The sequence below is a fragment of the Vicugna pacos genome, chromosome 28 (genome assembly GCF_048564905.1).
Source record: "Vicugna pacos chromosome 28, VicPac4, whole genome shotgun sequence".
In the NCBI taxonomy this organism is placed as follows: Eukaryota; Metazoa; Chordata; class Mammalia; order Artiodactyla; family Camelidae; genus Vicugna; species Vicugna pacos.
This window is the reverse complement of record NC_133014.1, coordinates 350,668-376,592: the sequence shown is the minus strand read 5'-3', so window position 1 is coordinate 376,592 and position 25,925 is coordinate 350,668. Positions and strand designations below refer to the sequence as shown.

At 61.5% G+C, this 25,925-nt stretch overlaps 3 protein-coding genes across 3 annotated transcripts in view; 2 read left to right on the top strand and 1 right to left on the bottom strand.

The window, feature by feature from the left end:
* On the bottom strand, nt 1-24,531 carry LOC140690074 (uncharacterized). Its single transcript, XM_072951592.1, has 4 exons — nt 24,410-24,531; nt 17,636-17,762; nt 15,253-16,608; nt 1-120 (listed from the first exon to the last, which is right to left on the bottom strand). Exons 2-3 carry the CDS (start codon nt 17,703-17,705, stop codon nt 15,326-15,328), a joined length of 1,353 nt encoding a protein of 450 aa, XP_072807693.1. The 5' UTR covers nt 17,706-17,762; nt 24,410-24,531; the 3' UTR covers nt 1-120; nt 15,253-15,325.
* Nucleotides 1-25,925, top strand: part of LOC116277736 (ankyrin repeat domain-containing protein 26-like) — a 533,747-nt gene that overhangs the window by 348,439 nt on the left and 159,383 nt on the right.
* The window catches only part of LOC140690089 (uncharacterized), a 380,224-nt gene that overhangs the window by 247,982 nt on the left and 106,317 nt on the right, over nt 1-25,925 (top strand). The gene's annotated exons all lie outside the window — the stretch shown is intronic.

Genomic DNA, 25,925 nt, shown 5'->3' with positions numbered 1-25,925 from the left:
CAGCTCTGCCCCTTTTGTAAAACAATGTTGCCTTCAGCCTGAAATTGACAGCAGAGCCTGTTCTCAAGGCTCTCAGCCTTCAGGATAAGAGCTCTTTTCCTCTCCTATACACACAACAAGCTGCAGAACAGAAAGTAACATTTGTTTTGTTAGAGGTTTTACAGGGGCCCCATGAGCTGACCCACAACTGCAAAAACAAAGAATTCCTGCACCAAGGACTTTGCACCAACCACCCACAACCCCTCTCCTTTCGAGTGTAAAAGGAGCCTGAAGTCTCACTCGGAGAAGGTGGCTCTCCAGGACATTAGCCTGCCATCTTCTCGGTCAGCTGCCTTTCCAAATAAACTCACTATTCTTTACCCCGACACCGCGTCTCCCGATTTCTTGGCCTGTCGTGCGACTTGCGGAATGAGTGTGGACTTGGAAACACAGGGAAGGAAAGCCAAGTCAGGACTCTCACCCTCTGCCTCTGCTCAGAATACCACCAAGGGGTTGCTGGGACAGTGGACGGAAAACTGAGGCTGCAACACGACCATGAGCACTGGGCCTGGGTGGGAGAGATGGCGGGCGCTGTCCGAAGCGCACCCGGCCTCCTTCCGAGTCACATCACACCCACGTCCCCAGACCCAGGGAGGCCTGGAGCCCCACACAGCAGAGCGCCTCCAAACCTGCAGATGCCCAGTGACCGGTCCACTGTGCACCCTCTGGCGCCCTCCTCCCCGCTCCTCCTCCTTCTGCCCCGCTGGCTCAGCCCTGGTCCCACCACATCCTCACCCAGGGCCAGCACTGCTGCAGGAACACCCTCGGCAGGCCGCCCAGCCTCACGCCCTCAGGTCCGCACACCTGGTTGGTGCAGCTCTGCCCCTTTCCAGCCCTCACCACCGACTCTCCAACCGCCTGCTCTCCCGGCCTCCGCCCTCAGTCCTAGAGAGCGCCTCCTCTGGTCACAGCATCCTGCCCTCTAGGGTCGACAGGGCCTGCACATTCCTGGGCCTGCACACAACTGGGCCTGCACACTCTTGGACCTGCGCACTCCTGGACCTACGCACACCGGGGCCTGCAGGAACCTGGGCCTGTACACTCCCGGGCCGGTTCCGTATTGAATCTGCACACTTCTGGGCCTGCACGCCCCTGGACCTGCGCACACCTGGGCCTGCACGAACGTTGGCCTGTACACTCCTGTATCTGCTCACTCCTGTGACTGCATACTCCTGGGCCTGCAAACTCCTGGGCCTGTACACCCCTGGGCCGGCCCTGGCCTGAGCCTGAACCCCCCTGGGCCTGCACACTCCTCTGTCTGCACACTACTGGGCCTTCCCTCTCTTGGGCCTGCCCCCAATTCGGCCGGCACTCTCCTGGACCTGCACACTCCTGGGCCTGACCTATCCTAGGCCTGCACAGTCCTGGATCTGCACACTTCTGGGCCTGCTCCCTCCTGTGCCATCACACTTCTGGGACTGCACACTTGTGCGCCTGCACACTCCTGGGCCTGCACACTCCTGGGTCTGCACACTCCTTGGCCTGTTCCATATTGTGACTGCGCACTACTGGGCCTGCACGCTCCTGGACCTGCGCACACCGGGGCCTGCACGAACCTGGGCCTGTACACTCCTGGGCCTGCACACTCCTGTACCTGCTCACTCCTGTGACTGCATTCTCCTGGGCCTGCACACACCTGGGCCTGCACACTCCTGGACGTGCACAAACCTGGGTCTTCACGAATTGGGCCTGTACACTCCTGGGCCTGCAACTCCTGTACCTGTTCCCTCCTGTGACTACATACTCCTGGGTCTGAAATCTCCTGGTCCTGCACACTCCTGGGCCTGCACACTCCTGCGCCTTCCCTCTCTTGGGCCTGCCCCCAATTCGGCCGGCCCTCTCCTACCCCTGCACACCCTTGGGTCTGCACACTACTGGGCCTACTCTTACGTGGGCCTGCACACTCCTGGGCCTGCACACTCCTGATTCTCTACAATCCAGGGCCTGAACACTGCTGGGCCTCACAGCCCTGGGCCTGCACACTCCTGGGCCTGCACACTCCAGTGTCTGTACCCTCCTGGGCCTGCACACGGCTGGGCCTGCCCTGTCCTGGGCCCGCACAATCCCTTCTGTGCACACTCCTGGGCCTGCACACTCCTGTACCTGCACAACCCTGTACCTGCTCCCTACTGTGATTACATACTCCTGGGCCTGAAATCTCCTGGTCCTGCACACTCCTGGGCCTGAACACTACTGGCCCTGCACACTCTTGGGCCTGCACACTTCTGGCCCTGCACACTCCAGGGCCTGCCTTCTCCTGGGACCACACAATCCCTCGTCAGCACACTCCTGGGCCTGCACACTCCTGCGCCTTCCCTCTCCTGGGCCTGCCCCCAATTCGGCCGGCCCTCTCCTACCCCTGCACACCCTTGGGCCTGCACACTACTGGGCCTGCTCCTACGTGGGCCTGCACACTCCTGGGCCTGCACACTCCTGATTCTCTACAATCCAGGGCCTGAACACTGCTGGGCCTCACAGCCCTGGGCCTGCACACTCCTGGGCCTGCACACTCCAGTGTCTGTACCCTCCTGGGCCTGCACACGGCTGGGCCTGCCCTGTCCTGGGCCCGCACAATCCCTTGTGTGCACACTCCTGGGCCTGCACACTCCTGTACCTGCACAACCCTGTACCTGCTCCCTCCTGTGACTACATACTCCTGGGCCTGAAATCTCCTGGTCCTGCACACTCCTGGGCCTGAACACTACTGGCCTTGCATACTCTTGGGCCTGCACACTTCTGGCCCTGCACACTCCTGGGCCTGCCTTCTCCTGGGCCCACACAATCCCTCGTCTGCACACACCTGGGCCTGGACACTCCTGCGCCTTCCCTCTGCTGGGCCTGCCCCCAATTCGGCCGGCACTCTCCTGGACCTGCACACTCCTGGGCCTGACCTATCCTAGGCCTGCACAGTCCTGGATCTGCACACTTCTGGGCCTGCTCCCTCCTGTGCCATCACACTTCTGGGACTGCACACTTGTGCGCCTGCACACTCCTGGGCCTGCACACTCCTGGGCTTACACAATAATGGGTCTGCACACACCTGGGACAGCACCCTGCTGGGCCTGCACACTACTGGGTCTGCACATCCCAGAGCCTGCACACACCTGGGCCTGCACACTCCTTGGCCTGTTCCGTATTGTGACTGCACACTACTGGGCCTGCACGCTCCTGGACCTGTGCACACCGGGGACTGCACACTCCTGGACCTGTACACTCCTGGGACTTCCCTGGCCTGGGCCTTCACTGGCCTAGGCTTGCACACTACTGGGCCTGCACACTGCTCGAACTGCACACTCATGGGCCTGCACACAACAGGACCTGCACAATCTTGGGCATTAACACACCTGGGCCTGTATAGTCCTGATTCTGTACAATCCAGGGCCTGAACACTGCTGGGCCTCACAGCCCTGGGCATGCATACTCCTGGGCCTGAACACTCCAGGGTCTGTACCCTCCTGGGCCTGCCCTGGCCCGGGCCTGCACCCTCCTTGGCCTGCACACTCCTCTGTCTGCACACTCCTGGGCCTGCACACTCCTGGACCTGCACAATGTTGGGCCTAAACACACCTGGGCCTGTATACTCCTGGATGCACACTCCTGTGACTGATCCCTCCTGTGTCTGCACACTCCTGGGCCTGCACACTGCTGGGCCTGCCCTCTCCTGGGCTCGCACAATCCCTCGTGTGCACACTCAAGGGCCTGCACACTCCAGGGCCTGTACGCATCTATCCTTACACACTCCTTGCCTGCAAACTCCTGGGCCTCCTCCCTCCTGTACCTACACACTCCTGGGCCTGCACCACCCAGGGCCTGCAGACTCCTGGGACTGCACACACCAGGGCATGCACTCTCCTGGACCTGTGCACACCTGGGCCTGCACGAACATTGGCCTGTACACTCCTGGGCTTCCACACTCCTGTACCTGCTCCCTCCTGTGACTACATACTCCTCGGCCTACAAACTCCTGGTCCTGAACACTCCTGGGCCTGAACACTATTGGCACTGCACACTCTTGGGACAGCACACTTCTGGCCCTGCACACTCCTGCGCCTTCCAATTCCTGGGCCTGCCCCCAATTCGGCCGGCCCTATCCTGCACCTGCACACTCTGGGCCTGCACACTACTGGGACTGCTCCCACTTGTGCCTGCACACACCTGGGTCTGCACACTCCTCGGTCTGCTGCCTCCTGTGCCTGCACACTCCTGGGCATGCACACGCCTGGGCCTGCCCTCTGCTTGGTGGGCACGGTCCTGAGACTCCCCATTCCTGCGCCTGAACACCCTTGGACCTGCCCTTTCTTGGGCCTGCACACTCTGGGGCCTGACGTCCCCTGGTTCTGCACACTACAGGGACTGCACACTCCTGGGCCTGCACACTGCTGGGTCTGCACAGCCCTGGGCCTGCACACTCCTGTCTCTGCACACTCCGGTGTCTGCACACTCCTGGGCCTGAACACTCCTGGACCTGCCCTGGACTGGGCCTGCACCCTCCTTTGCCTGCACCCTCCTTTGCCTGCACACTCCTGGGTCTGCACACTACTGGGGCTGCTCCCACATGTGCCTGCACACTCCTGGGGGTGCACACTGCTTGGTCTGCACAGTCCTGGGCCTGCACATTCCAGGGATTGTCCTCTCCAGGGCCTGCACACTCCTGGGCCTGCACCCTCCTTGTCCTGCACACTCCTCTGTCTGCACACAGCTGGGCCTGCAAACTTCAGGGCCTGCACTCTACTTGGCCTGCACACTACTGGGCCTGCTCCCTCCTATGCCTGCACACTCCTGGGCATGCACACTCCTGGGCCTGCACACTCCTGGGCCTGCCCTGTCCCTGGCACCAGCCTCCTTCACCCCAACGGTGCCACTCACACGGCTGCGGCGTCTAGCCAGGAGCCCCCAACCGAAACCCCTCCCGAGGGACCCCCTTGCCGGCCCCCAGGGAAGCAGCGGGGCTCCTCTTACCTGCGAGGCGGAGACGTAGTCCAGCTGCAGCCTGACGTCCAGCTGCCGGGCGTGCAGGGCCAGCGTGCATGAGGGCAGCAGGATGGCCGTGATCGGCTGGAAGCTGCCCCCGGAGCCTCTACCGCCCCTTGGGGAAGAGGAGGAGGAAAATCCACGTCAGTGCCAAGAACACAGGACCCGTCCACAGAGGGCCCCTCAGGTGTGACAACCCCAGAGGCGCCCGCAGCCGACCTGGGCTGAGAGCCACTTTTCTCGCGGAAGCTCAAGGACCTATGCTGAGCCTCCCTCTCCCTCCCTAAAGAGGGAAAACCCAGAGGCTTTCTAACTTTGCACTCACTGTCCATGTATCAGCCATGTCTAGTTTACCTCCCCAGCAGGGCAGAACCCCTCCCTGCCTTCCCCACCCTCTGCAGGCGGCTCTCGGGGGCCGGAGGGGCACCCTTCCTCCCTGAGGCCAGCCCTGCTGGGGCAGCAGTTGTAATAGAAAAGACCAAATCTGACTGCCTATTAGATCTGTTCTTTTTCCTTTAACCCTCTGCTGTTTTCCAGGCTGTCTTACCAGCTCTGCCCCTTTTGTAAAACAATGTTGCCTTCAGCCTGAAATTGACAGCAGAGCCTGTTCTCAAGGCTCTCAGCCTTCAGGATAAGAGCTCTTTTCCTCTCCTATACACACAACAAGCTGCAGAACAGAAAGTAACATTTGTTTTGTTAGAGGTTTTACAGGGGCCCCATGAGCTGACCCACAACTGCAAAAACAAAGAATTCCTGCACCAAGGACTTTGCACCAACCACCCACAACCCCTCTCCTTTCGAGTGTAAAAGGAGCCTGAAGTCTCACTCGGAGAAGGTGGCTCTCCAGGACATTAGCCTGCCATCTTCTCGGTCAGCTGCCTTTCCAAATAAACTCACTATTCTTTACCCCGACACCGCGTCTCCCGATTTCTTGGCCTGTCGTGCGACTTGCGGAATGAGTGTGGACTTGGAAACACAGGGAAGGAAAGCCAAGTCAGGACTCTCACCCTCTGCCTCTGCTCAGAACACCACCAAGGGGTTGCTGGGACAGTGGACGGAAAACTGAGGCTGCAACACGACCATGAGCACTGGGCCTGGGTGGGAGAGATGGCGGGCGCTGTCCGAAGCGCACCCGGCCTCCTTCCGAGTCACATCACACCCACGTCCCCAGACCCAGGGAGGCCTGGAGCCCCACACAGCAGAGCGCCTCCAAACCTGCAGATGCCCAGTGACCGGTCCACTGTGCACCCTCTGGCGCCCTCCTCCCCGCTCCTCCTCCTTCTGCCCCGCTGGCTCAGCCCTGGTCCCACCACATCCTCACCCAGGGCCAGCACTGCTGCAGGAACACCCTCGGCAGGCCGCCCAGCCTCACGCCCTCAGGTCCGCACACCTGGTTGGTGCAGCTCTGCCCCTTTCCAGCCCTCACCACCGACTCTCCAACCGCCTGCTCTCCCGGCCTCCGCCCTCAGTCCTAGAGAGCGCCTCCTCTGGTCACAGCATCCTGCCCTCTAGGGTCGACAGGGCCTGCACATTCCTGGGCCTGCACACAACTGGGCCTGCACACTCTTGGACCTGCGCACTCCTGGACCTACGCACACCGGGGCCTGCAGGAACCTGGGCCTGTACACTCCCGGGCCGGTTCCGTATTGAATCTGCACACTTCTGGGCCTGCACGCCCCTGGACCTGCGCACACCTGGGCCTGCACGAACGTTGGCCTGTACACTCCTGTATCTGCTCACTCCTGTGACTGCATACTCCTGGGCCTGCAAACTCCTGGGCCTGTACACCCCTGGGCCGGCCCTGGCCTGAGCCTGAACCCCCCTGGGCCTGCACACTCCTCTGTCTGCACACTACTGGGCCTTCCCTCTCTTGGGCCTGCCCCCAATTCGGCCGGCACTCTCCTGGACCTGCACACTCCTGGGCCTGACCTATCCTAGGCCTGCACAGTCCTGGATCTGCACACTTCTGGGCCTGCTCCCTCCTGTGCCATCACACTTCTGGGACTGCACACTTGTGCGCCTGCACACTCCTGGGCCTGCACACTCCTGGGTCTGCACACTCCTTGGCCTGTTCCATATTGTGACTGCGCACTACTGGGCCTGCACGCTCCTGGACCTGCGCACACCGGGGCCTGCACGAACCTGGGCCTGTACACTCCTGGGCCTGCACACTCCTGTACCTGCTCACTCCTGTGACTGCATTCTCCTGGGCCTGCACACTCCTGGACCTGTACACTCCTGGGCCTTCCCTGGCCTATGCCTTCACTGGCCTAGGCTTGCACACTACTGGGCCTGCACACTGCTCGAACTGCACTTTCATGGGACTGCACACAACAGGACCTGCACAATCTTCGGCATTAACACACCTGGGCCTGTATACTTCTGATTCTGTACAATCCAGGGCCTACACAATCCTGGACCTACGCACACCTGTGACTGCATGAACCTTGGCTTGTACACTCCCAGGCCTTCTCCCACATATGCCTGTACACTCCTAGGCTTGTTCCCATCTGTGCCAGCACATTCCTGGGGCTGCACATGGCTTGGCCTGCACAGCCCTTGGCCTGTACAATCCTGGGCCTACACACTCCTGTCTGTGCACACGCCAGTGTCTGCACACACCTGGGTCTGCAACTCCTGGGCCTGCAAACACCGGGGCCTGCCCTCTCCTGGGCCTGCACACACCTGGGCCTGCACAGGCCTGGGCCTGCACTCTACTTGGCCTGCACACTGTTGGGCCTTCTCCCTCCTGTGACTGCATATTCCTAGGCAAGCACAGTCTTGGGCCTACACACCCCTGGCCCTGCCCTATCCCAGGCCAGCCCACACCTCGGCCGACCCTCTCATGAACCTGCACACTCCTGGGGCTGCACACTCCAGGGCCTGCTCGCATCTGTCCCTACACACTCCTTGGCCTAAAAACTCCTGGGCCTGCTCCCTCCTGCACCTACATATCCCTGGGCCTGCACACTCCAGGGCCGGTGCTCTTCTGGGCCTGCACCCTCCTAGGACTACACTCACCTGGGCCTAAACACTCCTGGACCTGCCCACACCTGGGCCTGCATGAACCTGGGCTTGTACACTCCTGGGCCTGATCCCACCAATGCCTGTACACTCCTCGGCATGTTCCGATCTGTGCCGGCACAATCCTGGGGCTGCACACGGCTTGGCCTGCACAGCCCTGATCCTGTACAATCCTGGGCCTGCACACCCCTGTCTCTGCACAAGCTGGTGTCTGCACACTCCTGGGCCTGCACACTCCTCGGACTGCACAATCCATGGCCTGCCCTCTCCTGGGCCTGCACAATCCTGGGACAGCACACACCTGGGCCTGCACACTCCTGGACGTGCACAAACCTGGGTCTTCACGAATTGGGCCTGTACACTCCTGGGCCTGCAACTCCTGTACCTGTTCCCTCCTGTGACTACATACTCCTGGGCCTGAAATCTCCTGGTCCTGCACACTCCTGGGTCTGAACACTACTGGCCCTGCACACTCTTGGGCCTGCACACTTCTGGCCCTGCACACTCCTGGGCCTGCCTTCTCCTGGGCCCACACAATCCCTCATCAGCACACTCCTGGGCCTGCACACTCCTGCGCCTTCCCTCTCTTGGGCCTGCCCCCAATTCGGCCGGCCCTCTCCTACCCCTGCACACCCTTGGGTCTGCACACTACTGGGCCTACTCTTACGTGGGCCTGCACACTCCTGGGCCTGCACACTCCTGATTCTCTACAATCCAGGGCCTGAACACTGCTGGGCCTCACAGCCCTGGGCCTGCACACTCCTGGGCCTGCACACTCCAGTGTCTGTACCCTCCTGGGCCTGCACACGGCTGGGCCTGCCCTGTCCTGGGCCCGCACAATCCCTTCTGTGCACACTCCTGGGCCTGCACACTCCTGTACCTGCACAACCCTGTACCTGCTCCCTACTGTGATTACATACTCCTGGGCCTGAAATCTCCTGGTCCTGCACACTCCTGGGCCTGAACACTACTGGCCCTGCACACTCTTGGGCCTGCACACTTCTGGCCCTGCACACTCCAGGGCCTGCCTTCTCCTGGGACCACACAATCCCTCGTCAGCACACTCCTGGGCCTGCACACTCCTGCGCCTTCCCTCTCCTGGGCCTGCCCCCAATTCAGCCGGCCCTCTCCTACCCCTGCACACCCTTGGGCCTGCACACTACTGGGCCTGCTCCTACGTGGGCCTGCACACTCCTGGGCCTGCACACTCCTGATTCTCTACAATCCAGGGCCTGAACACTGCTGGGCCTCACAGCCCTGGGCCTGCACACTCCTGGGCCTGCACACTCCAGTGTCTGTACCCTCCTGGGCCTGCACACGGCTGGGCCTGCCCTGTCCTGGGCCCGCACAATCCCTTGTGTGCACACTCCTGGGCCTGCACACTCCTGTACCTGCACAACCCTGTACCTGCTCCCTCCTGTGACTACATACTCCTGGGCCTGAAATCTCCTGGTCCTGCACACTCCTGGGCCTGAACACTACTGGCCTTGCATACTCTTGGGCCTGCACACTTCTGGCCCTGCACACTCCTGGGCCTGCCTTCTCCTGGGCCCACACAATCCCTCGTCTGCACACACCTGGGCCTGGACACTCCTGCGCCTTCCCTCTGCTGGGCCTGCCCCCAATTCGGCCGGCACTCTCCTGGACCTGCACACTCCTGGGCCTGACCTATCCTAGGCCTGCACAGTCCTGGATCTGCACACTTCTGGGCCTGCTCCCTCCTGTGCCATCACACTTCTGGGACTGCACACTTGTGCGCCTGCACACTCCTGGGCCTGCACACTCCTGGGCTTACACAATAATGGGTCTGCACACACCTGGGACAGCACCCTGCTGGGCCTGCACACTACTGGGTCTGCACATCCCAGAGCCTGCACACACCTGGGCCTGCACACTCCTTGGCCTGTTCCGTATTGTGACTGCACACTACTGGGCCTGCACGCTCCTGGACCTGTGCACACCGGGGACTGCACACTCCTGGACCTGTACACTCCTGGGACTTCCCTGGCCTGGGCCTTCACTGGCCTAGGCTTGCACACTACTGGGCCTGCACACTGCTCGAACTGCACACTCATGGGCCTGCACACAACAGGACCTGCACAATCTTGGGCATTAACACACCTGGGCCTGTATAGTCCTGATTCTGTACAATCCAGGGCCTGAACACTGCTGGGCCTCACAGCCCTGGGCATGCATACTCCTGGGCCTGAACACTCCAGGGTCTGTACCCTCCTGGGCCTGCCCTGGCCCGGGCCTGCACCCTCCTTGGCCTGCACACTCCTCTGTCTGCACACTCCTGGGCCTGCACACTCCTGGACCTGCACAATGTTGGGCCTAAACACACCTGGGCCTGTATACTCCTGGACCTGCACACTCCTGTGACTGATCCCTCCTGTGTCTGCACACTCCTGGGCCTGCACACTGCTGGGCCTGCCCTCTCCTGGGCTCGCACAATCCCTCGTGTGCACACTCAAGGGCCTGCACACTCCAGGGCCTGTACGCATCTATCCTTACACACTCCTTGCCTGCAAACTCCTGGGCCTCCTCCCTCCTGTACCTACACACTCCTGGGCCTGCACCACCCAGGGCCTGCAGACTCCTGGGACTGCACACACCAGGGCATGCACTCTCCTGGACCTGTGCACACCTGGGCCTGCACGAACATTGGCCTGTACACTCCTGGGCTTCCACACTCCTGTACCTGCTCCCTCCTGTGACTACATACTCCTCGGCCTACAAACTCCTGGTCCTGAACACTCCTGGGCCTGAACACTATTGGCACTGCACACTCTTGGGACAGCACACTTCTGGCCCTGCACACTCCTGCGCCTTCCAATTCCTGGGCCTGCCCCCAATTCGGCCGGCCCTATCCTGCACCTGCACACTCTGGGCCTGCACACTACTGGGACTGCTCCCACTTGTGCCTGCACACACCTGGGTCTGCACACTCCTCGGTCTGCTGCCTCCTGTGCCTGCACACTCCTGGGCATGCACACGCCTGGGCCTGCCCTCTGCTTGGTGGGCACGGTCCTGGGACTCCCCATTCCTGCGCCTGAACACCCTTGGACCTGCCCTTTCTTGGGCCTGCACACTCTGGGGCCTGACGTCCCCTGGTTCTGCACACTACAGGGACTGCACACTCCTGGGCCTGCACACTGCTGGGTCTGCACAGCCCTGGGCCTGCACACTCCTGTCTCTGCACACTCCGGTGTCTGCACACTCCTGGGCCTGAACACTCCTGGACCTGCCCTGGACTGGGCCTGCACCCTCCTTTGCCTGCACCCTCCTTTGCCTGCACACTCCTGGGTCTGCACACTACTGGGGCTGCTCCCACATGTGCCTGCACACTCCTGGGGGTGCACACTGCTTGGTCTGCACAGTCCTGGGCCTGCACATTCCAGGGATTGTCCTCTCCAGGGCCTGCACACTCCTGGGCCTGCACCCTCCTTGTCCTGCGCACTCCTCTGTCTGCACACTCCTGGGCCTGCACACTCCTGGGCCTGCAAAATGCTGGGCCTGCCCACGCCTGGGCCTGCAAATCCGGGGCCTGCACACACATGGGCCTGTACACACCTGGGCCTGCCCTGGTCTGGGCCTGCATATTCCTTTTCCTGCACACTCCTCTGTCTGCCCACTCCTGTGCCTGTACACTCCTGGACCTACACAATGTTGGGCCTGCACACAACTGGGCCTGTATACCCCTGGACCTGCACAATCCAGTGACTGATCCCTCCTGTGTCTGCACACTCCTGGGCCTGCACACACCGGGGCCTGCCCTCTCCTGGGCCTGCACACACCTGGGACTGCACAGGCCTGGGCCTGCACTCTACTTGGCCTGCACACTGTTGGGCCTTCTCCCTCCTGTGACTGCATATTCCTAGGCAAGCACAGTCTTGGGCCTACACACCCCTGGCCCTGCCCTATCCCAGGCCAGCCCACACCTCGGCCGACCCTCTCATGAACCTGCACACTCCTGGGGCTGCACACTCCAGGGCCTGCTCGCATCTGTCCCTACACACTCCTTGGCCTAAAAACTCCTGGGCCTGCTCCCTCCTGCACCTACATATCCCTGGGCCTGCACACTCCAGGGCCGGTGCTCTTCTGGGCCTGCACCCTCCTAGGACTACACTCACCTGGGCCTAAACACTCCTGGACCTGCCCACACCTGGGCCTGCATGAACCTGGGCTTGTACACTCCTGGGCCTGATCCCACCAATGCCTGTACACTCCTCGGCATGTTCCGATCTGTGCCGGCACAATCCTGGGGCTGCACACGGCTTGGCCTGCACAGCCCTGATCCTGTACAATCCTGGGCCTGCACACCCTTGTCTCTGCACAAGCTGGTGTCTGCACACTCCTGGGCCTGCACACTCCTCGGACTGCACAATCCATGGCCTGCCCTCTCCTGGGCCTGCACAATCCTGGGACAGCACACACCTGGGCCTGCACACTCCTGGACGTGCACAAACCTGGGCCTTCACGAATTGGGCCTGTACACTCCTGGGCCTGCAACTCCTGTACCTGCTCCCTCCTGTGACTACATACTCCTGGGTCTGAAATCTCCTAGTCCTGCACACTCCTGGGCTTGAACACTACTGGCCCTGCACACTCTTGGGCCTGCACACTTCTGGCCCTGCACACTCCTGGGCCTGCCTTCTCCTGGGCCCGCACAATCCCTCGTGTGCACACTCCTTGGCCTGCACACTCCTGGGCCTTCCCCCTAATGGGCCTGCCCCCAATTCGCCCGGCCCTCTCCTGGACCTGCACACTCTTGGGCCTGCATACTACTGGTCCTGCTCCCACTTGTGCCTGCACAATCATGGGCCTACACACTCCAGGGCCTGCCCTCTACTGGGCCCGCATACTCCTGGGACAGCAGACACCTGGGCCTACAGAATCCTGGACCTACGCACAGCTGGGCCTGCATCAACCTTGGCTTGTACGCTCCTGGGTCTTCTCCCACATATGCCTATTCACTCCTAGGCTTGTTCCCATCTGTGCCGGCACATTCCTGGGGCTCCAAATGGCTTGGCCTGCACAGCCCTTGGCCTGTACAATCCTGGGCCTACACACTCCTGTCTCTGCACACTGCGGTGTCTGCACACACCTGGGCCTGCAACTCCTGGGCCTGCACACACCGGGGCCTGCCCTCTCTGGGCCTGCACACACCTGGGACTGCACACGCCCGGGCATGTACACTCCTGGACCTGCACACAACTGGGCCTGTACACTCCTGGACCTGCCCTGGTCTGGGCCTGCACCCTCCTTGGGCTGCACACTCCTCTGTCTGCACACTCCTGGGCCTGAACACTTCTGGCCCTGCACACTGTTGGGCCTATCTTCTCCTGGGCCCGCACAATCCCTCGTGTGCACACTCCTTGGCCTGCACACTCCTGGGCCTTCCTCCTAAATGGCCTGCCCCCAATTCTGCCGGCCCTCTCCTGGACCTGAACACTCTTGGGCCTGCACACTACTGGTCCTGCTCCCACTTGTGCCTGCACAATCCTGGGCCTACACACTCCAGGGCCTGTACATTCCTGCACCTGTTCCCTCCTTTACCTGCACACTGCTGTGCCGACACTCTCCCAGGCCTGTACACTCCTGGGCCTGTCCTGGCCTGAGCCTGCACCCCCCTGGGCCTGCACACTCCTCTCTGTCTGCACACTACTGGGCCTTCCCTCTCTTGGGGCTGCCCCCAATTCGGCCGGCCCTCTCCTCGACCTGCACACTCCTGGCCTGCACACTCCAGGGCCTGCGCTCTCCTAGGCCTGCACACTCCTGGGTCTGCACCCACCTGGGCTTGCACACTCTTCTCTCTGCACACTCCTGGGCCTAAACAATCCTGGGCCTGCACACTCCTGGGCCTGCACAGCCCACAGCCTGCACACACCTGGGCCTGTACACTCCTGGGCCAGTACATTCTTCTGCCTGATCCCTCCCGTGTCTGCACACTCCTGGGTTGCACACACCTGGGCCTGCACACTCCTGGACCTGCGCAAACCTGGGCCTTCACGAATTGGGCCTGTACACTCCTGGGCCTGCAACTCCTGTACCTGCTCCCTCCTGTGACTACATACTCCTGGGCCTGAAATCTCCTGGTCCTGCACACTCCTGGGTCTGAACACTACTGGCCCTGCATACTCTTGGGCCTGCCCACTTCTGGCCCTGCACACTCCTGGGCCTGACTTCTCCTGGGCCCACACAATCCCTCGTCTGCACACTCCTGGGCCTGCACACTCCTGCACCTTCCCTCTCCTTGTCCTGCCCCCATTCGGCCGGCCCTCTCCTACCCCTGCACACTCTTGGGCCTGCACACTACTGGGCCTGCTCCTACGTGTGCCTGCACACACCTGGGCCTGCACACCAGCCCTCTGTGGGGCCCTTCCTTTGCTGAGTCTGTGCATGAGCTCCCTGTGATGCCAGCCCACAGAGGTGACAGGTGCAGTAGGTGTTTGTGGTTCTAGAGACATGATGGCTCTCCTAGGAAGCCGGGTCCAGATGATCCCCACTGCGCCGATGGGGGATTGGGGAGACCCTGAGAAGCAGGTGGCTTGTCCAGGGTGACAGCACTGCTGGCGGGGGAGCCGGGTCTGAAGCCAGCTGTGTCATCAGAGCTGTGACCCTGGCTGCATCCAGGCCTCCCCAGGGCTATAGGAGGGGCCGAGTTGGTGTCACTGGGTGGACATGGCATGGGGTGGGAAGTGAGCCATCAACAGCCCAAAAAGGCCCTTGGGGAGCTTTGTGTAAGGAGGAAGCTTGGGGAAGGGGACCCCAGGAAGTGACCTCACTTCCCTGGCAACAGAGCCCAACAGAACTTGGGACCCAGGTCACCAGGCACCCGCTGTGTAGAGAAGGACACTTCTCAACTGACTTGGCTGGTGAACTCAGCTCAGCTCAGACATGTTTTGTTGCATCCCAAGATCCCGAGGTCGCGGCCCCCGGAAAGCCCGCAGCAACGGCCTTTGCCAACAGTGCCGACAGTGGGTCGGGTCTCACCCCAGGCGCCTCTGGCCTTTTGGCCAGAGGGACCGAAAGGTAACACAGGGAGGCCCAGGGCAGGCCCGCCCAGGCCGGGCCACCACTCAGACCCCACCCGGGTGGCCCCACAGCCCCTTCCTGACTGGTGGCGGTGGGGCAGTCATGTTGGGGGGGTCCTGCCTCAAGCAAGAGCAGGCTGAGGAAGGGTCAGAGGCCTGGGGGGCCGATCACGTCACCAACCTGGGTCCAAGCGGGCTGGCTGGGATGTGGAGAACCGGGGCAGGGCCCTGCTGCCCGAGGTGGCGCCCACGCCCTAGGGTGTGTCTCTTGCCTCCCGGGTGACTGAGATGACCAAGGTCCCAGTCTGATCAGGCAGCAGACGGTCGAGTGGGGCAGAAGCAGGAGTGGTCCTGGCCAGGCAGGGCTCTGAGACCTGCGGGCCGGGCCGGCTGCCGGTCACTGTCATTGCAGAGCCAGACACCGCAGGATCCGGGGAACCAGGACACTCATGCCAGCTCCCCAAGTGAGGGGCTGGTGTGCCACACTGTGGAAGGCCAGCACAGGCTCCGGAAGAGTCTGGGTATGAAGGGCTCCCCACCACCACAGCCTCCTGCCCAGACATCGCCCAGGTCTCTCCCCAGGATCTTGCCTGCAGCTCCTGAAGAGCCTGCTGCTCCTGCTCATCTAGCCGCTCCTGAAGAGCCTGCCGCTCCTGCTGATCTTGCCGCTCTTGAACAACCTGCAGCTCCTGAAGAGCCTGCCTCTCCTCCTGATCTAGCCGCTCCTGAAGAGCCCGCCGCTCCTGAACAGCCCACGGCTCCTGAAGAGCCTGCCGCTCCTGAAGAGCCCACCGATCCTGAAGAGCCTGACGCTCCTGCTGATCTAGCTGCTCCTGAAGAGCCCGCCATTCCTGCTGATCTAGCCGCTCCTGAGGAGCCTGCAGCTCCTGAAGAGCCTGCCATTCCTGAAGAGCCCGCCGCTCCTGAAGAGCCCGCCGCTCCTGAAGCGCCTGCCGTTCCTGCTGATCTAGCCGCTCCTGAAGAGCCCGCCATTCCTGCTGATCTAGCCACTCCTGAAGAACCTGCTGTTCCTGCTGATCTAGCCGCTCCTGAAGAGCCTGCAGCTCCTGAAGAGCCTGCCGCTCCTGCTGATCTTGCCACTCCTGAAGAGCCTGCCGCTCCTGAAGAGCCCACCGATCCTGAAGAGCCTGACGCTCCTGCTGATCTAGCTGCTCCTGAAGAGCCCGCCATTCCTGCTGATCTAGCTGCTCCTGAAGAGCCCGCCATTCCTGCTGATCTAGCCGCTCCTGAAGAGCCCGCCATTCCTGCTGATCTAGCCGCTCCTGAGGAGCCTGCAGCTCCTGAAGAGCCTGCCATTCCTGAAGAGCCTGCAGCTCCTGAAGAGCCTGCCATTCCTGCTCATCTAGCCGCTCCTGAAGAGCCTGCAGCTCCTGAAGAGCCTGCCATTCCTGAAGAGCCCGCCGCTCCTGAAGAGCCTGCCGCTCCTGCTGATCTTGCCACTCCTGAAGAGCCTGCCGCTCCTGCTGATCTTGCTGCTCCTGAGAAGCCTGCAGTTCCTGCACCTGCACCTGGGCCGCTGGGCAGTGGAGAACCATTTCAGGCATCATCACCCCCTAGGGCTCTGCCCCCTCTGCACCCTCCTACACCTTCTCCAAAATCCCACCATAAATCCCCTCCCCTACCCGAAGTTGACTTCCCTACCCCTGAATTTGCTTTTGTTTTGTTTTTCTTTAGTTTAGTTTATTTGTTTTACATCATTTATGGCATCCTATATTTTTCCATTTTCCACTTCCTTTAATAAAATACAGATTTTTTTCCCTTTTAAATTGTGCATTTCAGGAACATTAAGTGCATTCCCATGCTGTCCGACCATCACTACCATGTAGTTTTATGCTCTTTACGCTATTTATGCCCGTGAAGTACATCCCACCACGGCCTCAAACCCCTCATCTGGACACTCCTGGGCATGCACACTCCTGGGCCTGCACACTCCTGGATCTGTACACTCCTGGGCCTTCCCTGGCATGGGCCTTCTCTGGCCCTGGCTTGCACACTACTGGGCCTGCACACTCCTGGACTGCACACTCATGGGCCTGAACACTCCAGGACATGCACAATCTTGAGCCTGAACACACCTGGGCCTGTGTACTCCTGATTTTGCACACTCCTGGGCCTGAACACTGCTGGGCCTGCACAGCCCTAGGCCTGTACAATTCTGGGCCTGCACACTCCTGTCTCTGCACACTCCGGAGTCTGCACACGCCTGGGCCTGCACACTCCTGGGCCTGTACACCCCTGGGCCTGCACCCTCCTTGGCCTGCACACTCCTCTGTCTGCACACAGCTGGGCCTGCAAACTTCAGGGCCTGCACTCTACTTGGCCTGCACACTACTGGGCCTGCTCCCTCCTATGCCTGCACACTCCTGGGCATGCACACTCCTGGGCCTGCACACTCCTGGGCCTGCCCTGTCCCTGGCACCAGCCTCCTTCACCCCAACGGTGCCACTCACACGGCTGCGGCGTCTAGCCAGGAGCCCCCAACCGAAACCCCTCCCGAGGGACCCCCTTGCCGGCCCCCAGGGAAGCAGCGGGGCTCCTCTTACCTGCGAGGCGGAGACGTAGTCCAGCTGCAGCCTGACGTCCAGCTGCCGGGCGTGCAGGGCCAGCGTGCATGAGGGCAGCAGGATGGCCGTGATCGGCTGGAAGCTGCCCCCGGAGCCTCTACCGCCCCTTGGGGAAGAGGAGGAGGAAAATCCACGTCAGTGCCAAGAACACAGGACCCGTCCACAGAGGGCCCCTCAGGTGTGACAACCCCAGAGGCGCCCGCAGCCGACCTGGGCTGAGAGCCACTTTTCTCGCGGAAGCTCAAGGACCTATGCTGAGCCTCCCTCTCCCTCCCTAAAGAGGGAAAACCCAGAGGCTTTCTAACTTTGCACTCACTGTCCATGTATCAGCCATGTCTAGTTTACCTCCCCAGCAGGGCAGAACCCCTCCCTGCCTTCCCCACCCTCTGCAGGCGGCTCTCGGGGGCCGGAGGGGCACCCTTCCTCCCTGAGGCCAGCCCTGCTGGGGCAGCAGTTGTAATAGAAAAGACCAAATCTGACTGCCTATTAGATCTGTTCTTTTTCCTTTAACCCTCTGCTGTTTTCCAGGCTGTCTTACCAGCTCTGCCCCTTTTGTAAAACAATGTTGCCTTCAGCCTGAAATTGACAGCAGAGCCTGTTCTCAAGGCTCTCAGCCTTCAGGATAAGAGCTCTTTTCCTCTCCTATACACACAACAAGCTGCAGAACAGAAAGTAACATTTGTTTTGTTAGAGGTTTTACAGGGGCCCCATGAGCTGACCCACAACTGCAAAAACAAAGAATTCCTGCACCAAGGACTTTGCACCAACCACCCACAACCCCTCTCCTTTCGAGTGTAAAAGGAGCCTGAAGTCTCACTCGGAGAAGGTGGCTCTCCAGGACATTAGCCTGCCATCTTCTCGGTCAGCTGCCTTTCCAAATAAACTCACTATTCTTTACCCCGACACCGCGTCTCCCGATTTCTTGGCCTGTCGTGCGACTTGCGGAATGAGTGTGGACTTGGAAACACAGGGAAGGAAAGCCAAGTCAGGACTCTCACCCTCTGCCTCTGCTCAGAATACCACCAAGGGGTTGCTGGGACAGTGGACGGAAAACTGAGGCTGCAACACGACCATGAGCACTGGGCCTGGGTGGGAGAGATGGCGGGCGCTGTCCGAAGCGCACCCGGCCTCCTTCCGAGTCACATCACACCCACGTCCCCAGACCCAGGGAGGCCTGGAGCCCCACACAGCAGAGCGCCTCCAAACCTGCAGATGCCCAGTGACCGGTCCACTGTGCACCCTCTGGCGCCCTCCTCCCCGCTCCTCCTCCTTCTGCCCCGCTGGCTCAGCCCTGGTCCCACCACATCCTCACCCAGGGCCAGCACTGCTGCAGGAACACCCTCGGCAGGCCGCCCAGCCTCACGCCCTCAGGTCCGCACACCTGGTTGGTGCAGCTCTGCCCCTTTCCAGCCCTCACCACCGACTCTCCATCCGCCTGCTCTCCCGGCCTCCGCCCTCAGTCCTAGAGAGCGCCTCCTCTGGTCACAGCATCCTGCCCTCTAGGGTCGACAGGGCCTGCACATTCCTGGGCCTGCACACAACTGGGCCTGCACACTCTTGGACCTGCGCACTCCTGGACCTACGCACACCGGGGCCTGCAGGAACCTGGGCCTGTACACTCCCGGGCCGGTTCCGTATTGAATCTGCACACTTCTGGGCCTGCACGCCCCTGGACCTGCGCACACCTGGGCCTGCACGAACGTTGGCCTGTACACTCCTGTATCTGCTCACTCCTGTGACTGCATACTCCTGGGCCTGCAAACTCCTGGGCCTGTACACCCCTGGGCCGGCCCTGGCCTGAGCCTGAACCCCCCTGGGCCTGCACACTCCTCTGTCTGCACACTACTGGGCCTTCCCTCTCTTGGGCCTGCCCCCAATTCGGCCGGCACTCTCCTGGACCTGCACACTCCTGGGCCTGACCTATCCTAGGCCTGCACAGTCCTGGATCTGCACACTTCTGGGCCTGCTCCCTCCTGTGCCATCACACTTCTGGGACTGCACACTTGTGCGCCTGCACACTCCTGGGCCTGCACACTCCTGGGTCTGCACACTCCTTGGCCTGTTCCATATTGTGACTGCGCACTACTGGGCCTGCACGCTCCTGGACCTGCGCACACCGGGGCCTGCACGAACCTGGGCCTGTACACTCCTGGGCCTGCACACTCCTGTACCTGCTCACTCCTGTGACTGCATTCTCCTGGGCCTGCACACTCCTGGACCTGTACACTCCTGGGCCTTCCCTGGCCTATGCCTTCACTGGCCTAGGCTTGCACACTACTGGGCCTGCACACTGCTCGAACTGCACTTTCATGGGACTGCACACAACAGGACCTGCACAATCTTCGGCATTAACACACCTGGGCCTGTATACTTCTGATTCTGTACAATCCAGGGCCTACACAATCCTGGACCTACGCACACCTGTGACTGCATGAACCTTGGCTTGTACACTCCCAGGCCTTCTCCCACATATGCCTGTACACTCCTAGGCTTGTTCCCATCTGTGCCAGCACATTCCTGGGGCTGCACATGGCTTGGCCTGCACAGCCCTTGGCCTGTACAATCCTGGGCCTACACACTCCTGTCTGTGCACACGCCAGTGTCTGCACACACCTGGGTCTGCAACTCCTGGGCCTGCAAACACCGGGGCCTGCCCTCTCCTGGGCCTGCACACACCTGGGCCTGCACAGGCCTGGGCCTGCACTCTACTTGGCCTGCACACTGTTGGGCCTTCTCCCTCCTGTGACTGCATATTCCTAGGCAAGCACAGTCTTGGGCCTACACACCCCTGGCCCTGCCCTATCCCAGGCCAGCCCACACCTCGGCCGACCCTCTCATGAACCTGCACACTCCTGGGGCTGCACACTCCAGGGCCTGCTCGCATCTGTCCCTACACACTCCTTGGCCTAAAAACTCCTGGGCCTGCTCCCTCCTGCACCTACATATCCCTGGGCCTGCACACTCCAGGGCCGGTGCTCTTCTGGGCCTGCACCCTCCTAGGACTACACTCACCTGGGCCTAAACACTCCTGGACCTGCCCACACCTGGGCCTGCATGAACCTGGGCTTGTACACTCCTGGGCCTGATCCCACCAATGCCTGTACACTCCTCGGCATGTTCCGATCTGTGCCGGCACAATCCTGGGGCTGCACACGGCTTGGCCTGCACAGCCCTGATCCTGTACAATCCTGGGCCTGCACACCCCTGTCTCTGCACAAGCTGGTGTCTGCACACTCCTGGGCCTGCACACTCCTCGGACTGCACAATCCATGGCCTGCCCTCTCCTGGGCCTGCACAATCCTGGGACAGCACACACCTGGGCCTGCACACTCCTGGACGTGCACAAACCTGGGTCTTCACGAATTGGGCCTGTACACTCCTGGGCCTGCAACTCCTGTACCTGTTCCCTCCTGTGACTACATACTCCTGGGTCTGAAATCTCCTGGTCCTGCACACTCCTGGGTCTGAACACTACTGGCCCTGCACACTCTTGGGCCTGCACACTTCTGGCCCTGCACACTCCTGGGCCTGCCTTCTCCTGGGCCCACACAATCCCTCGTCAGCACACTCCTGGGCCTGCACACTCCTGCGCCTTCCCTCTCTTGGGCCTGCCCCCAATTCGGCCGGCCCTCTCCTACCCCTGCACACCCTTGGGTCTGCACACTACTGGGCCTACTCTTACGTGGGCCTGCACACTCCTGGGCCTGCACACTCCTGATTCTCTACAATCCAGGGCCTGAACACTGCTGGGCCTCACAGCCCTGGGCCTGCACACTCCTGGGCCTGCACACTCCAGTGTCTGTACCCTCCTGGGCCTGCACACGGCTGGGCCTGCCCTGTCCTGGGCCCGCACAATCCCTTCTGTGCACACTCCTGGGCCTGCACACTCCTGTACCTGCACAACCCTGTACCTGCTCCCTACTGTGATTACATACTCCTGGGCCTGAAATCTCCTGGTCCTGCACACTCCTGGGCCTGAACACTACTGGCCCTGCACACTCTTGGGCCTGCACACTTCTGGCCCTGCACACTCCAGGGCCTGCCTTCTCCTGGGACCACACAATCCCTCGTCAGCACACTCCTGGGCCTGCACACTCCTGCGCCTTCCCTCTCCTGGGCCTGCCCCCAATTCGGCCGGCCCTCTCCTACCCCTGCACACCCTTGGGCCTGCACACTACTGGGCCTGCTCCTACGTGGGCCTGCACACTCCTGGGCCTGCACACTCCTGATTCTCTACAATCCAGGGCCTGAACACTGCTGGGCCTCACAGCCCTGGGCCTGCACACTCCTGGGCCTGCACACTCCAGTGTCTGTACCCTCCTGGGCCTGCACACGGCTGGGCCTGCCCTGTCCTGGGCCCGCACAATCCCTTGTGTGCACACTCCTGGGCCTGCACACTCCTGTACCTGCACAACCCTGTACCTGCTCCCTCCTGTGACTACATACTCCTGGGCCTGAAATCTCCTGGTCCTGCACACTCCTGGGCCTGAACACTACTGGCCTTGCATACTCTTGGGCCTGCACACTTCTGGCCCTGCACACTCCTGGGCCTGCCTTCTCCTGGGCCCACACAATCCCTCGTCTGCACACACCTGGGCCTGGACACTCCTGCGCCTTCCCTCTGCTGGGCCTGCCCCCAATTCGGCCGGCACTCTCCTGGACCTGCACACTCCTGGGCCTGACCTATCCTAGGCCTGCACAGTCCTGGATCTGCACACTTCTGGGCCTGCTCCCTCCTGTGCCATCACACTTCTGGGACTGCACACTTGTGCGCCTGCACACTCCTGGGCCTGCACACTCCTGGGCTTACACAATAATGGGTCTGCACACACCTGGGACAGCACCCTGCTGGGCCTGCACACTACTGGGTCTGCACATCCCAGAGCCTGCACACACCTGGGCCTGCACACTCCTTGGCCTGTTCCGTATTGTGACTGCACACTACTGGGCCTGCACGCTCCTGGACCTGTGCACACCGGGGACTGCACACTCCTGGACCTGTACACTCCTGGGACTTCCCTGGCCTGGGCCTTCACTGGCCTAGGCTTGCACACTACTGGGCCTGCACACTGCTCGAACTGCACACTCATGGGCCTGCACACAACAGGACCTGCACAATCTTGGGCATTAACACACCTGGGCCTGTATACTCCTGATTCTGTACAATCCAGGGCCTGAACACTGCTGGGCCTCACAGCCCTGGGCATGCATACTCCTGGGCCTGAACACTCCAGGGTCTGTACCCTCCTGGGCCTGCCCTGGCCCGGGCCTGCACCCTCCTTGGCCTGCACACTCCTCTGTCTGCACACTCCTGGGCCTGCACACTCCTGGACCTGCACAATGTTGGGCCTAAACACACCTGGGCCTGTATACTCCTGGACCTGCACACTCCTGTGACTGATCCCTCCTGTGTCTGCACACTCCTGGGCCTGCACACTGCTGGGCCTGCCCTCTCCTGGGCTCGCACAATCCCTCGTGTGCACACTCAAGGGCCTGCACACTCCAGGGCCTGTACGCATCTATCCTTACACACTCCTTGCCTGCAAACTCCTGGGCCTCCTCCCTCCTGTACCTACACACTCCTGGGCCTGCACCACCCAGGGCCTGCAGACTCCTGGGACTGCACACACCAGGGCATGCACTCTCCTGGACCTGTGCACACCTGGGCCTGCACGAACATTGGCCTGTACACTCCTGGGCTTCCACACTCCTGTACCTGCTCCCTCCTGTGACTACATACTCCTCGGCCTACAAACTCCTGGTCCTGAACACTCCTGGGCCTGAACACTATTGGCACTGCACACTCTTGGGACAGCACACTTCTGGCCCTGCACACTCCTGCGCCTTCCAATTCCTGGGCCTGCCCCCAATTCGGCCGGCCCTATCCTGCACCTGCACACTCTGGGCCTGCACACTACTGGGACTGCTCCCACTTGTGCCTGCACACACCTGGGTCTGCACACTCCTCGGTCTGCTGCCTCCTGTGCCTGCACACTCCTGGGCATGCACACGCCTGGGCCTGCCCTCTGCTTGGTGGGCACGGTCCTGAGACTCCCCATTCCTGCGCCTGAACACCCTTGGACCTGCCCTTTCTTGGGCCTGCACACTCTGGGGCCTGACGTCCCCTGGTTCTGCACACTACAGGGACTGCACACTCCTGGGCCTGCACACTGCTGGGTCTGCACAGCCCTGGGCCTGCACACTCCTGTCTCTGCACACTCCGGTGTCTGCACACTCCTGGGCCTGAACACTCCTGGACCTGCCCTGGACTGGGCCTGCACCCTCCTTTGCCTGCACCCTCCTTTGCCTGCACACTCCTGGGTCTGCACACTACTGGGGCTGCTCCCACATGTGCCTGCACACTCCTGGGGGTGCACACTGCTTGGTCTGCACAGTCCTGGGCCTGCACATTCCAGGGATTGTCCTCTCCAGGGCCTGCACACTCCTGGGCCTGCACCCTCCTTGTCCTGCACACTCCTCTGTCTGCACACAGCTGGGCCTGCAAACTTCAGGGCCTGCACTCTACTTGGCCTGCACACTACTGGGCCTGCTCCCTCCTATGCCTGCACACTCCTGGGCATGCACACTCCTGGGCCTGCACACTCCTGGGCCTGCCCTGTCCCTGGCACCAGCCTCCTTCACCCCAACGGTGCCACTCACACGGCTGCGGCGTCTAGCCAGGAGCCCCCAACCGAAACCCCTCCCGAGGGACCCCCTTGCCGGCCCCCAGGGAAGCAGCGGGGCTCCTCTTACCTGCGAGGCGGAGACGTAGTCCAGCTGCAGCCTGACGTCCAGCTGCCGGGCGTGCAGGGCCAGCGTGCATGAGGGCAGCAGGATGGCCGTGATCGGCTGGAAGCTGCCCCCGGAGCCTCTACCGCCCCTTGGGGAAGAGGAGGAGGAAAATCCACGTCAGTGCCAAGAACACAGGACCCGTCCACAGAGGGCCCCTCAGGTGTGACAACCCCAGAGGCGCCCGCAGCCGACCTGGGCTGAGAGCCACTTTTCTCGCGGAAGCTCAAGGACCTATGCTGAGCCTCCCTCTCCCTCCCTAAAGAGGGAAAACCCAGAGGCTTTCTAACTTTGCACTCACTGTCCATGTATCAGCCATGTCTAGTTTACCTCCCCAGCAGGGCAGAACCCCTCCCTGCCTTCCCCACCCTCTGCAGGCGGCTCTCGGGGGCCGGAGGGGCACCCTTCCTCCCTGAGGCCAGCCCTGCTGGGGCAGCAGTTGTAATAGAAAAGACCAAATCTGACTGCCTATTAGATCTGTTCTTTTTCCTTTAACCCTCTGCTGTTTTCCAGGCTGTCTTACCAGCTCTGCCCCTTTTGTAAAACAATGTTGCCTTCAGCCTGAAATTGACAGCAGAGCCTGTTCTCAAGGCTCTCAGCCTTCAGGATAAGAGCTCTTTTCCTCTCCTATACACACAACAAGCTGCAGAACAGAAAGTAACATTTGTTTTGTTAGAGGTTTTACAGGGGCCCCATGAGCTGACCCACAACTGCAAAAACAAAGAATTCCTGCACCAAGGACTTTGCACCAACCACCCACAACCCCTCTCCTTTCGAGTGTAAAAGGAGCCTGAAGTCTCACTCGGAGAAGGTGGCTCTCCAGGACATTAGCCTGCCATCTTCTCGGTCAGCTGCCTTTCCAAATAAACTCACTATTCTTTACCCCGACACCGCGTCTCCCGATTTCTTGGCCTGTCGTGCGACTTGCGGAATGAGTGTGGACTTGGAAACACAGGGAAGGAAAGCCAAGTCAGGACTCTCACCCTCTGCCTCTGCTCAGAATACCACCAAGGGGTTGCTGGGACAGTGGACGGAAAACTGAGGCTGCAACACGACCATGAGCACTGGGCCTGGGTGGGAGAGATGGCGGGCGCTGTCCGAAGCGCACCCGGCCTCCTTCCGAGTCACATCACACCCACGTCCCCAGACCCAGGGAGGCCTGGAGCCCCACACAGCAGAGCGCCTCCAAACCTGCAGATGCCCAGTGACCGGTCCACTGTGCACCCTCTGGCGCCCTCCTCCCCGCTCCTCCTCCTTCTGCCCCGCTGGCTCAGCCCTGGTCCCACCACATCCTCACCCAGGGCCAGCACTGCTGCAGGAACACCCTCGGCAGGCCGCCCAGCCTCACGCCCTCAGGTCCGCACACCTGGTTGGTGCAGCTCTGCCCCTTTCCAGCCCTCACCACCGACTCTCCAACCGCCTGCTCTCCCGGCCTCCGCCCTCAGTCCTAGAGAGCGCCTCCTCTGGTCACAGCATCCTG

Coding starts and splice junctions, on each gene's coding strand:
- LOC140690074 (XM_072951592.1), bottom strand. CDS start 17,705: ATGCACGCTGGCCCTGCACGCCCGGCAGCTGGACGTCAGGCTGCAGCT. Junction 16,609..17,635: donor ACTACGTCTCCGCCTCGCAG/GTAAGAGGAGCC, acceptor TCCACTGCCCAG/CGGCCCAGGTGCAGGTGCAG.